General features: G+C 35.3%; 2 protein-coding genes across 2 annotated transcripts in view; both read left to right on the top strand.

Annotated features, from left to right (window-relative positions):
* Positions 1–3,954, top strand: part of LOC145266980 (UDP-glucosyltransferase 2-like) — a 29,241-nt gene extending 25,287 nt beyond the window's left edge. The window contains exon 2 of the mRNA XM_080122821.1: positions 1,766–3,954. Coding sequence (XP_079978947.1) covers positions 1,776–3,296 — 1,521 coding nt within the window. The 5' untranslated portion in view covers positions 1,766–1,775 and the 3' untranslated portion in view covers positions 3,297–3,954. The remainder of the gene's footprint in view (positions 1–1,765) is intronic.
* A 1,979-nt stretch (positions 3,955–5,933) lies between these two features.
* Positions 5,934–13,457, top strand: part of LOC145266979 (UDP-glucosyltransferase 2-like) — an 81,513-nt gene continuing 73,989 nt past the window's right edge. Inside the window, exon 1 of the mRNA XM_080122819.1 lies at positions 5,934–6,107. Coding sequence (XP_079978945.1) covers positions 6,061–6,107 — 47 coding nt within the window. The 5' untranslated portion in view covers positions 5,934–6,060. The remainder of the gene's footprint in view (positions 6,108–13,457) is intronic.

Below are 13,457 nucleotides of genomic sequence, written 5' to 3' on the forward strand. Positions count from 1 at the left end.
TTGAAATAGACCCAGAAAACTAATATTTATCTTTGAAAAGATTTTTACAATAAATTTATTTAACTTCAAAATTTAGCTGAATTTGTCAGCTTCCGAATGTCACCGTGAAAACATTTTTCATTAGAACTTTTTTATTCACGTGTACAAATATTTTTTTCTATTAGAAATTAACTTTCAAATACAGTCAAAAAGTAGTTGGAAACCCACAAAAAATTGTGATAAACCAACTTTCAAAACTATTTCTGCTGCCATTTTTGCTCGTACCTATTATTCACGTATTTATTTTATTTTATTTTTCATATCGACTTTTGTTCCTTTCTCATACACTCATGTTTTAAGCTTAAATAGAATGTAAACCGTTCTCGTCTGTACACTATAAGAGAGGGAAGGATCTCCGTATTTTCCAGAATGGTTAATTAAAACTTATACAAAGTACATCTTTATTTTTTATATGATATTTTTACTTTAGCTTATTAATTTGATATTGTGTACTTGAAAATTCTATTACCGTCTAAGTTATTTTAATTGCAATTTAATTCTCTCTTTCTCCCTATTAGACAGAGCCAAAAATAGTCCCCAATGTAATAGGTCCCGTACTGTCAACCAAGCTGACATTAATGCAATGAGCTTGGCTGAATTCGCAGCAATGGTACACCTTCAACATAAATACTCCGGCTAAGCTGTCGTATAGCAAATTTATACACCTACACTGTAGAAATCCCCATATGCCGGTGTAACACCACGTGTCCCCGCCGACAGCTCTCCCAACTCAAACGCTATGTTCCCTTGCTTTGTTCTTCATCACTCCATCATCTTATATTATTATGGCCTTATCACCATCGCTTCTCACACTAACGGCTGTCGAGGGGGGTGCACAGGCTCACAAGTATTTCAATAAAAACGCACGACACAGAAGGAAACACAAACATTTTACGTGTGCATTCGTTGGTTTCTCGCTTCGTGTGTGACATTCTCACCCTCTAAATGCTAAGGTCCATATGTATGTCTTGTCGAGGCTGTTCATTAGTCTATTGATCAATTTATCTCTCCATCTGCTCCGAGCCATGAATTGACTTCAACTATGTCCAAACTCCAACTCGTCAAAAGTCGAACTGTTCTCCTGTTAAGTGTGCTGCCGTAAAGTGAACAGCTCATTAGTGTCGTAAAATGTAGTAAAACCCCTTGCCAATTCTCAGCGTCATTGTGAATCCTAATGTACCCGCAAACTAAATCTAAATATATCTCTTGTCCATTATTCCATCCCTCCGTTAGTCATCACCGACAATCCCATATCAGGTTTATTTTGTCTATCTTCTTATCTATTCTCTATTTGTTTTGATACCTATATTTTTTCTCTTACTTCCAAGCATTTGGGGGTGGGAGGTCAACTATATTGTCACTAGCCTTCTACTCTGCAAGTTTCTTCCTTCGAACTGCTAGATTTTGAAATTAGTTCTCAGTGTCTTGCTTAAACTGTACTAACATAAAAAAAAAATAATGTGAACAGAAAACCTCACTGCACAACTCCCTACTGGAGTCACTGGAGGTATCGCTCGTTATTTATAGTAACCGCTAAAGTCTCAGTGGTAATTTGCCTTGTTTGGAATGAATATTAGTTAAAAGAAAGAAACATAAATAATGTTTTTGTGTCTATCACGTTTTTAGACGAAATAAATGTATTTTTATTGGTTTTTATGGTCGAATATGTTCAGCAGTTCATACAAACTATGTTTCACTTTCCTGATATTTTTTCTTTCTTTTTCAGTTTTCCCGAAATGATGTTCACCTCTTCTGTTTATATTTTCTTGGCAATTTTCAGTCTTCATTGCCAACGGCAAGTGCACGCTGCCAAAATTTTAGCCGTCCCAATGCCGTCTCATAGTCATGTGTCCGAATCAAACGCAGTGGTCGTAGAATTGATGAAACGTGGTCACCGGGTGAAATTCTACTTTCCTGATGACTTCGATTCCAGTAAATGTGCTCCGGACGTCCCAAGCATAAGATATGGAAAAGATGCAGTGTACCATATGATGAAAGTACTTGACAAGATCACTGAAGTTGCTTCAAAAGGAAAAACTTCGCGTTTTAGTTTCATGCAAACAGTAAGGAAGACGATCTGCGCTCAGTTGATTAACGACACAACCGGTCTCGAGAAATTACGACAAGAAAATTTCGATTTTGCAATTGTTGATTATCTTTTTTTTGTAAAATGCAATTTACTAATTCCATATAATTTATCGATTCCTTTCGCTGGTATCAGTTCGGTCATTGCGTTATTAGACGCAGGTCAGCCAATATCTACATCAGTGAGCCCGTTTTTCATGACTCCATATACACCTAATATGGCTTTCCATGAACGTGTGATCAACACTGTAACCCACATTATGACCAATAGTGTCACGTATTATCTTTTAGAGGCTTATGATTATTCCAAAATTGCACCAGGACTCAGCTGGATAGAATTGCAACAACTTTCCAAAAAAGCCGAGATATATCTGGAAAATTCTGACGTAGTTCTCGGTTATCCAAAACCATTAATGCCAAATCTAATCCAAGTTGGTGGACTTACAGTAAAACCTCCAAAACCTTTACCAAAAAATATTCAGAAATTCTTTGACGAAGCAAAACATGGTGTTATAATCGTGTCATTTGGATCAACATTTAAATTCAACGATAATTTGAAAAATATTTTTATGTCTGTATTTCAAAAATTGAATCAAAGAATTTTCTGGAAAGCCGACGAAGAAAAAGAAATAGGAAATGTTTTAATGACAAAATGGTTACCCCAAAACGATGCATTGGCCCACCCAAACACAAAACTCATAATTTATCATTGTGGTAATAATGGAATGTTCGAGAGTCTCTACCACGGCGTACCTTTAATTTGTGTCCCACAAGCAGCTGACCAGTTCATGAATTCGCGGAAACTAGATTATTTAAAAATTGGTCGATTTTTCAATCTTGCCGATCTGACGGAAGAATTACTACAAGAATGCATACTTGATGTCCTCGGTGACCCAAAATATACGACAAATATCAAACACTTGTCAGAAATCTATCTGAGTCGATCAGAAACAGGAGCTGAACGAGCTGCATCGGCCATTGAACACGTGATCAAATATGGCGGAAAACATCTTCGCCTTGATCAAGTCGATTTGTCAACTTTTCAGTTATTAGCTGTTGATGTTTGGTCTATTATTTTTCTATTACTGATTGTTTTTATTAAGATTATTATTTTTATTTTAGGTTTTTGCAAGCGTTTTGTGCAGTCGAAACCCAAAATTAAGCAAAATTAAATAAATTAGTTTCAATGTTTATTAATGGAATGTACGTTTTTATGTTTTTAATTGGAATGTGATTTATTTTCAATATTCTGTTTGGACTTTGTGGATCAGTTTTCTGTTGTTTTTAAATATGTGATGATTGTTGTGTATCGGTCAATGACGAGTCCTGACATAAAAACTAGATTTCTAACTAGCACCCGTTTTTAACATTTAACGTTTAACACGATGCACTGAAAAATCTCTGTTATATTCAGCATCTGAAGAGAGAGACGAGCAGAGACCTGGACGCTATACAATAACAGTTCTCTAATAAGGAAGACTTAAAGTAGAAGAGATATTTCCAGAGTAAGTTGGTAAAATGAGCGTCGAGAAAGCAATAATGAAATCTTTTGTCTCGTTTATTTCTTTGAGCAGAGAAATATAACCATCGAAAGTAAAAGTTGTAGAATTAAAGATAACTTTCTATTCTAATATTTATATCAACTTTATTGGTTACCTGCGTTAAGCATGCAATAATTGACAAGGTGTTAATAATATGTTATATTTTCATTTAAATTGTTTTGTTCTTAAATATTAAAATAGATATGGAAATTCAGTTTCTTTCCACGTGATTTTGCACGCGTTCTTTCTCTCTTGCTGTGAATTTTGTTCAATAAAACGTTGGAAAGAGGTTTGTTTAACGTCTTCATTCATTTACAAGACTACATAATAGCAGAAATGTTCATCAGTTTGGATGAGGATACAAGTTTGAAAGTCTGTTGCAAAGGTCGAAAGGCATGAAGGTGCCAATCGACTGTACAACTAATAAAACTGACACAAGGCTGAGATGCAACGGCAATAGCAAAGAAGAATGACAAACACAAATGTTCGGTTAAACGCGATAGGAATCGTGTTTTATTTTTACCAAGAATAAAGGTAAAATTAATGGGAAAGATCAGCCAGAGCGAGAACAGGCCTCTCGTGGTGTTTAAATTATTGTGTCCTTGGGATACGGGTACGTGCCTCAGGTTGATCCGAGTCATATAGATGGGTCTGATGTTGAAAATTGTAGCCGGACATCACTGAGCATCGGAACATGTAGCTAGACGCCAGTAAGCACTGATTCGTGTAGCTGGATGTCAGTAGGCACTGGTATGGATAGCTGGACGCCAGAAGACACTGGAACAAGTAGCTGGACGTCAGTGGCTCGCGGAAGCTGGTGGCTGGAAGCGCTGAGGCTGCAGGAGTAAACAGGAGTCGCTGAAAGCTGTAGGCTGCAATAGTAAGTTGGAGTTGCTGAAAGCCGCGGGAACTGGAGTGACAGACTGTGAGGGGGAGTTCTGGGAGATAGGTAGCAATAGAAAGTAGAATCTGTATCGAACACAAGTAGTTTGTGATTTGCATTAATAGTGTGTTGAATGACTTTATGGGGAGTCGTTTGTGCTCGAGGCCTCACAGCCATTGATGTTGTCACTAAACAACGGATGACTATTATTAATTTCTTACCGGCAAAAATGTTTGTAGTTTTTATCGCTATTTGAAACCCAGTCTAAATGTTTTTTTCTAAAAGGTATGTTATTTTGTTTCGTTGCGAAAAATTGTGTTTTTGTGTGTGTTTTGCTGAAGAAGTTGCTGTTACTTTTAGCATGTGTTTTCGTGACGTACTTTGAAGAGTATCAGTTTTCTGCTGACGGGGATTCAAGTTTGTTGACATTGTAGGAGCGGTGATTTGAGACCGCGACAAGTTCATAATAAGCGAATATCCTTAAAATGCATACATACGTAGGTGTTGAGTTAGTTTAAAGGTTGTTAGAGTTTATATGCTGTTTGTAAGTAAATATGCTCTTGTTCCGTCAGCCTGGACTGGATAGAGGTCTTAAGTAATTCGATCGCTCACACTGAGGATTGAACCTTCAACCTTCAGGAGAATATCACTTTTCACAAATCAATTGATTTTCCAAGTACTCTAACCATTTCGCCTGGGTCCTTGCGAACAATTCTAATACGAATTTTTAGGAGCATTATTGTATTTCTAGTTGTAAATATCACTATTTATTACTTGGCCGACCGAAAAATACAATTGCGAATTACTTACGACCTCTATTCAGTCATGGCTGACGATGGCGGTGAAGTAAATAAATGATTCCGTTCGACATTCCGTCCAAATTCCAGAGTTCGACAGAAACAATCCCGAGTTCGACAAGATACACCTGAAGAAGATCGAAGGTTACATCGACCGAAACGTTGTGAAAATCAGACTCGTGATGCGATTAGTAGTCCGATTAATCAAAATAATGCGAATATCTCAAAAATTCAGAAATGCACTTTGATTTATTTAGTGGAAATTCGATATTACAATTACGCTGACTTTATAATACTGTATAATGAGTTTATAATACTGTATAATGAGTTTATAATACTGTATAATGAGTTTATAATACTGTATAATGAGTTTATAATACTCTATAATGAGTGCTGTTTACATATAACAGTGTCGAGCGACATTTTTTTCTTTGTGGTCACGACTTATCGAGAACTACTCGATGATAATGTTTCCGGGACACGAGTTTTTTTGTTTTTTCTTTTTTTTTCTTCTTACTCGCCACTTGAGAAAAATTTGGGAGTGGTTAATATTGCTACTTATAATTATGACCTAGAAGCCGCATACAGCCTTAATACCAGACTATACATTCCTTTCTCCAAGATACCGAGCAAACCTTGCACGTACGTGTGTGTTCGTGAGTAAAGGGTGATAGAAAAGCCCGCCAATATTATTTTCCATTGCCCCAATTTTCGTATGATAAATAATATAGTAAAACATCGAATCGCAAGTTTAATCTTAAGGTACGTACAAACCTTTTAAATGTTATCGTTTAAAGTTGATGTAAAAGTTATCTGCCTTGTTTATCTCGCAGCAACTTGCACTATTTGTAATGCAATAATATTGTGTGTGTGTGTGTGTGTGTGTGTGTGTGTGTGTGTGTGTAGAAAAACAGACAGACAGAGATTAACGCTTAACACCAAGCAAAAGGAAATACAATAGGCTCCTCCAAAAGTCACCACAGAATCACCCCCCCTACATGTAAAACGATGTAACTTTATTATAAATTAATATTATCAGTATAACTTTTGTACCATTTAAAAGAAGAAGGGCAAAATAAACTAGTAATAATTTTTTAAGTTTTTTTCATCGAACGAAAATAATGAAATTGCGAGACGAAAATTACATTTCGAGTTGTTTTCGGAGTATTTTGTCAAATAATAAATTTCCTCGTAAATTTTAATTTACAGTCTTGATTTCTTTTCCTTATGTAAAGTTCTACTACCTATTGTGTTTGTATTGAGCTTTTTATTTGGTTAGGATTAATACATAACTATTAATATTTTTATTAGGTTAAAGTTTATACTTGTTTTTATTGAACTTTTCATTCACTTGATTGATGTGTATGCTCCTTTTTAGTTTAGCACTTCGATCCAATTATGTTGGACAAAGAATATCTCCCTTTCTGCAAAAACATCTTCATCTTATCTAGAAATGTGAGGAAAATAGAAACGAAAATACAAACGACCTACCTGTGAAGCCCCCACGTGTCTGCTTGTCATGTGCGTTGGACAGGAAAAAGAGAAACTAAGCTGGCGTCTGCGATATTTAAGAGAAACAGTCTCATGTGATCTTGCGAGGTCACACAAGATTCACATGGGTGAATGTAATATAAAAGCTGGTCGCTTGGAGGAGAGGAGAGTTTTCACTGTAACAGGTGACGTTACAACACGGTTACTTAGTGCACTGAAATGAGTGAGAAAGGTTCCATTTCTACACACTATTTTCGGTATGACGTCAGGATATGATCCCAAGCTGATTCAACTGTTTGATGGCAGCAGCACTGAGTAGTCAGTACAGGAATGGGTGGAAAAGGCAGAATTGATATGCCAGCTCAGCGGTGTGAAGCGTCTGGAATGCATGGTCCCAATGTGCCTTGCTGGAGATGCATATGCTGCAAAGCAGCAACTAATGGACGAAAAGAAGGCAGATTTCATCTGCATCAAAAACGCCCTCTACACAGCGTTTGTATTAGATCCGGTTGCTGCATGGAAGGAGTTTATGACACGGAAGTTACATACCCTATTAACACTTATCCTCAAGTGGCCTCCTAATTTGGTCAGTCGACTTAACTCCTTTTTCAGTTCAGAACGTATGATTATAGGTATTCTTTGATTGGGCATTACAACTAGTATTGCATCCAGTTTGAGCTGGAGAGTGGCAACACCTGACAGTCTGCCGAGTTGATCATTAAACACCTCCTCATAGTTTCTCTCTATGTTGGCTGCTGCAATGTGATGGAAATTCTTCTATTTTATCTTCAAAAAAATTATAACTTCCACTGAGTGTGTTTGTTATGTTTGGAGTTTTTTATTTTTCTTCCACACAAAGTGGTTTCATCAGAGATTTTTTCCACATTGATGAGATCCCTTTGTAAGGTTTTATCCTCTTGGCAAACTTTTCAGGGAGAATATTAATAGATGCGTCAATTTGGAAAACAACTTCTTTTCTATCCAGAATCATAAAGTATTTGGCCTTTTTGCCTATTTTGTCTTTTGGGTTTTATCGCATTCATGGGTGTATTCTTCATCCTCCTCTGATGATGATGTGTCTAGCTGGTGACACTTGTACTCAAAATATTCTTTCTCGTTGCATGTAGGGAACAGTTTGCCATTGGCTGGGTATCTGCTGTATTTTGGAGTGTGTGTAGCTACAAATGGACGTTCTCTTTTGGAGACTTCACTTAATAAGCTTCAGCACCTGGGTTCCTTCACTAAATTAGCTTCATATACCCTTATCACCTGATTCGTTTACTTAATTAGCTTCATATATCGTTATCACCTAGTTCCTTCGCTTAATTAGCTTCATATACCCTTATCACCTGGTACCTTCACTTATTAGCTTCATATACACATATCACCTAGTTGCTTCTCTTATAGATCTTTATCACCTGGTTCCTTCACTTAATTAGCCTCATATATACTTATCCCCTAGTTCCTTCACTTAATAAGCTTTATATATCATTATCAGCCGGTTCCATGAGTTAATTAGCTTTATATACCTTTATCACCTTGTTCCTTCACTTAATATGCTTCATAAATCCTTATCACTTTGTTCCTTCAATTAATTAGCTCCATATACTCTTTTCACCATGTTCCATCACTTAATTAGTTTTATATATCCTTATCACCTGGGTTCCTACATATAATTAGATTCATATACCTTTATCGGTTACTTCACTTAATTAGCGTTATATACAATTTTCACCTGGTTCCTTCACTTACTAAGCTTCATATATCGTTATCACCTAGTTCCATCACTTAATAAGCTTTATATATCCTTATCAACCGGTTCCATAAGTTAATTAGCTTCATATACCTTTATCACCTGGTACCCTCAATTAATTAGCGTCATATAACCTCATCACCGGGTTCCTTCACTTAATATGCTTCATAAATCCTTATTACCTTGCTCCTTCAATTAATTAGCTCCATATGCTCTTATCACCTGGTTCCTTCATATAATTAGCGTTATATACAATTTTCATCTGGTTCCTCCACTTACTAAGCTTCATATACACTTATCACCTTGTTTCTTCACTTAATTAGCTTCATATAACATTATCACTTTGTTCCTTCAAGTAATTAGCTTTATATACCCTTATCACCTGGTTCCCTCAATTAATTAGCGTCATATAACCTTATCACCTTGTTTCTTCAATTTATTAGCTTCATATACCATTGTCACCTGGTTCACTTTATTAGCTTCATATTTCCATATCACCTTGGCTGTAGATTGGAGTTCTGTATTTTTACTAGATCCTGCTTGGTTAACTAGTCACAGATACTTTTTACAATTTGGTCCTGCAGAAATGAGTCACTGCATTAAGTGCAGAAATTATGTGCCTTTGTATAAGCCGGATATATCGCCAATCAAAGAGACGGTATTAGTTGCATTGGCGAAATTTTCTTTAGCAGATATCAGCGTGAGCCAGGCATGTTGTTTCGGAAATATATCAATGCAGAGATGAAAAGAAAAGTGTAGGCAAGAATCACTTGCAATAGCAATAATAATAATGATGATGATGATGATGATGATAGTAATGATGATGATGATGATGACGATGATGATGACGGACTGTAGAGATTAGCAGGGCCCATGAGGCGAGTGCACGTCATTAGTTTCATCCGCGTGCAGGCGACCGAATAGAAGAAAAAACATAACATAAGTTAAAACTGAAATATTGCTTACACCTTATTTGATGATGCCATTTTCCTTGGACGGTACTAATTCCATAAACATGCTGCCACAATGTTACGTTCATGGGTTAGTATCAGACCGAGGATGACACAGAACTAAGTGAAACAGCAACTTAATTGAGCGGCCATATTACGTTGTCAGGCTTCCACCTTTTGTAGGAAAGTTAGGAAGGGGAGGACTAAAGATGGCAGTGGTGGGGTCTGGTTACAAGCAACAGCTGAAGACTGTTGTATATGGGTGGCAGTGATTCCAGATATAGTGCAGGCCAGGAAAGAAGACAACTCAACTGACGTCGTTGCAACAACAATTATAACAACGGTTTAATTGGAGTTAGTCTACTAAAATAATTTCTAGCTCTCGGCCTTTTTTTTTCAATCTAAATTCCATTCAGCAAGAAAAATAGTGCTTTTATTTAATTTAATTTTTATTTCAGATTTATACTTCTGTTTTGATTTCCTAATTATCCATAAGTTAATTATTTTTTACGTATTTTACTACTTTTTATTTTTTTTTCATTTACTTTCATTTTTATTCACATGTTTTTTTGTTTTTTTTTATTTTTATTTTTATATCAAATTTGTACTATCCTATGCACTTTTGTGTTTTAAACAGTATTATATTTTGAAATATAATTTCCATCGCGCCTATAACTACATGTAAACAAAACACAAATTGCATCAGCACGAGCGGAGGCACCCAAACATCAGGAGCAGCCATTGATATGAGAGCGTCGAGTTATAACAACAATGGCGCCAACTGGTGCTTAACTACGATATTCGACCGATTGTTAACGACGCATTAAGTAGCCAGAAACTATGCTGAAACTAATATATGTGATAAAAAATATTTATAAAACGACTACAAATGACAAACTTAGTCTAAATTCATTCACAGACATATCAGGTTTAAAACATTAATAACAAGGACTTTGTTATTTTCTTCTTCTCGGAAACTTCTTATCAACAAGAGACATTTTTAACCATTTCAGTTCGGTGGTAATAAATACTTAACTTAATATTTTGTCTGTTTTTCTCGCTATGATATGCTAAATTTATAATTGTGACTGTCGTTATCGGGTATTGAGTTACAATACGTTGTGACAATGATATAATAACTGGCGTCAGAAGTTTACAACAAACATCTGGTGCCAGCAGTAACAATGTAACAACTGATGTTAGGCGTTTGGTAAGATTAAATCAGTGTCAGAAAATAACAAGATGATAACAGAAGACTAAAAAGATTTTACCTGAACAAAACACAAATTGCATCAGCAGGAGCAGAGACACACAATCATCAGGAGCAGCCATCGATATGACGGTGTCGATTTATAACAACAATGGCGCCAATCGGTGCTTAACTATGATATTTGATCGATTGTTAACGACACAGAAACTATGCTTTTTTACCCATCTTTCCAGTATAATACACAGTTCATTATAGCAAAGAATTATCGGGTAAAACAGATTGCTCAAGAAAATAGCTGTGCTAAGAGAAAGAAGACTAGATTTCGACAGATGAGATAAGAATATATGTGATAAAAAATAATTAAAAAGAACCACAAGTGACAAACTTAGTCTAAATTCATTCACAGACATACCAGGTTTAAATAGAAATAAAAACAAACGTGGAATCAGGGAAACAAACATTTTCCGACGGCAAGGCTAACCGTATCATTACGACACATCTGACAGCAAAAATTTACTATTATTCACACCTGAACTATGTGTCTACAACTACGTCCGTGCATGCAATATAAAAGAGCTTGATGCTTCAGTTAGTTAGCAGTAGTGACAGAGGTTGATGCGACGACTCATATACTTTACTCTCTTGTAACAGTAGAAGTAGCTAACTTGAACCTCTTCACCCTTTCCTTCTCATAGTAGCAGAAGCTGTTCGCCCACCGGTGGCGACAACAAAACATTAATAACAAAGGCTTAATATTTTCTTCATCTCGGAGCATCATATCAATAAGAAACATTTCGAATTATTTTCATTGCAACATACCTTAATAACAAGGGCTTTGTTATTTTCTTCTTCTCAGAAATTCTTATCAACAAGAGATATTTTTAACCATTTCGTTACTTTTCAATGAATATTTAACTTAATACTCTGTCTTTCTTGCTAATTCACTAATTTTATTGAGATACAGTACCTTATTACAACGATATAACAACTTGTGTCAGAAGTAACAATATAACACAGGCTTTAATAGAATGGAAAGCGTTGCAGGCTATGAGAGAGGAAAAAATCTTCGTATTTTCCAACACAAAAATATCACTCCTAATTTCTCTTTGAAATTTCATTTACATAATCATTTTATAAAGGTTTCACTGAAAAATTCCTTTACTTTCCGAGTTATTTAATTCCAGTTTTTCGGAATAAAAATCTAAAGAGTAAACTCAATGTATATATCCAGCGGTGATGTAGAAATACCTAGCATGGAATTCAGGTGCGGGCTTACCTCTCTCGATAAGATGGACTCGTAGATTAGAGTTTGTCAGATCTAAGAACTAGAAGAAGAAAAAACCTGTATTAAAACTTAGACATAGAGAGTCAATCTTCTTGGAACTGAAGATTCAACCAAATTATCCGGTTTGCAAACCTAAAATTGCTTACCGAGTACTTTTTTTTTTTACTTCTTTTTTGTTTATTCACTTTTTTATTTGGTCACGGAGACTACTCCTGGCTAAGATAATAAATGCTGTCCCATCCTCATCATCCCCTCTCTCTCCTTTTTTTTCCTCTTTCTCTCTCTTTCATACAGGACAAATTGAGAACCTTGCTTGCCATTTATTTTCACGCAGCTAGATTTGATTAATTTTATCTGACAGATTGAGTCTACAAGTTAAACAACTGGTTTGGCTGCCGCTTCTGACTGGCGGTACAAAGTCCCTAACTCTTAGGTAGCGTTAATAACGGTTGTTCTATTATTAATGATATAATATCTGGATAGCTATATTGCGCATAGAAATAGCCCTAGACTTATCGTCGGTGAACTTTACCAAGACTACAACTCAATAAATAAAAATTTGATCTACTTCTGTAAGCATCAAACAAACACCAAATTCGCCCACTCTACATTAAAACTGAAACAATTATATGAAATGATATCATAAAAAAACAATCAAATCAGACAATGACTTAAACATGTCGAATTCGCCTCTTTGGTGCTAGCATTCTCACATATACAAAAGGTTAGAATTAATTGAGACGAAGTAGAATCAATATCTCAGATATCAGATGAGTTAGTTTCAGAGGGAAGAAATTGTTCAATTGATTGATGATATGATCGGCCTCGATTAATTATGACAAGAAAACTTTGATTTTGCAATTGTTGATATTATATATATATATATATATATATATATATATATATATATAAATGTATATTTGGTTCGTTAAAAGTGAATAAAACCATATTTCTACGTTACCAATTTATTTGAAATTTTCAGACAACCCATCTTTAGAGTCGAGTGATGTTTTTATGTCATTAAAATAAATTTACCTCACGAATTATTAAAATATTAAATAAAATATAAATATTTTTCGAAGTCGTTTCTGCGAGACTTTCCCGGTTTTATTTCTGGTAACTTCCGTTTCAACTACTCTCGAATTACCAGATAAGTAAAAAAAAACAAAAAAAACTTACTCATGCAGAGAGTGATCCGTGCTGAAATAATAACGTTATTATTTAAGAAGCCATTCTTAACATGGGGAAGGGAGAGTGTTTTGTACCTATTCTGTACTTTAACCTTACAATTGAATAAAAACATATCATAAAACTTTAATTAAATGTGGAAAACGATTTTAAAAAAATAGCGCGGATCACTCTCTGCATTAGTACACACACACACACACAGAAAAAAAAAAATAATCCCATATTTTAAAAATTT

Source organism: Euprymna scolopes, chromosome 42 (assembly GCF_053919585.1).
Source record: "Euprymna scolopes isolate OS-2025 chromosome 42, ASM5391958v1, whole genome shotgun sequence".
NCBI classification, from domain to species: domain Eukaryota; kingdom Metazoa; phylum Mollusca; class Cephalopoda; order Sepiida; family Sepiolidae; genus Euprymna; species Euprymna scolopes.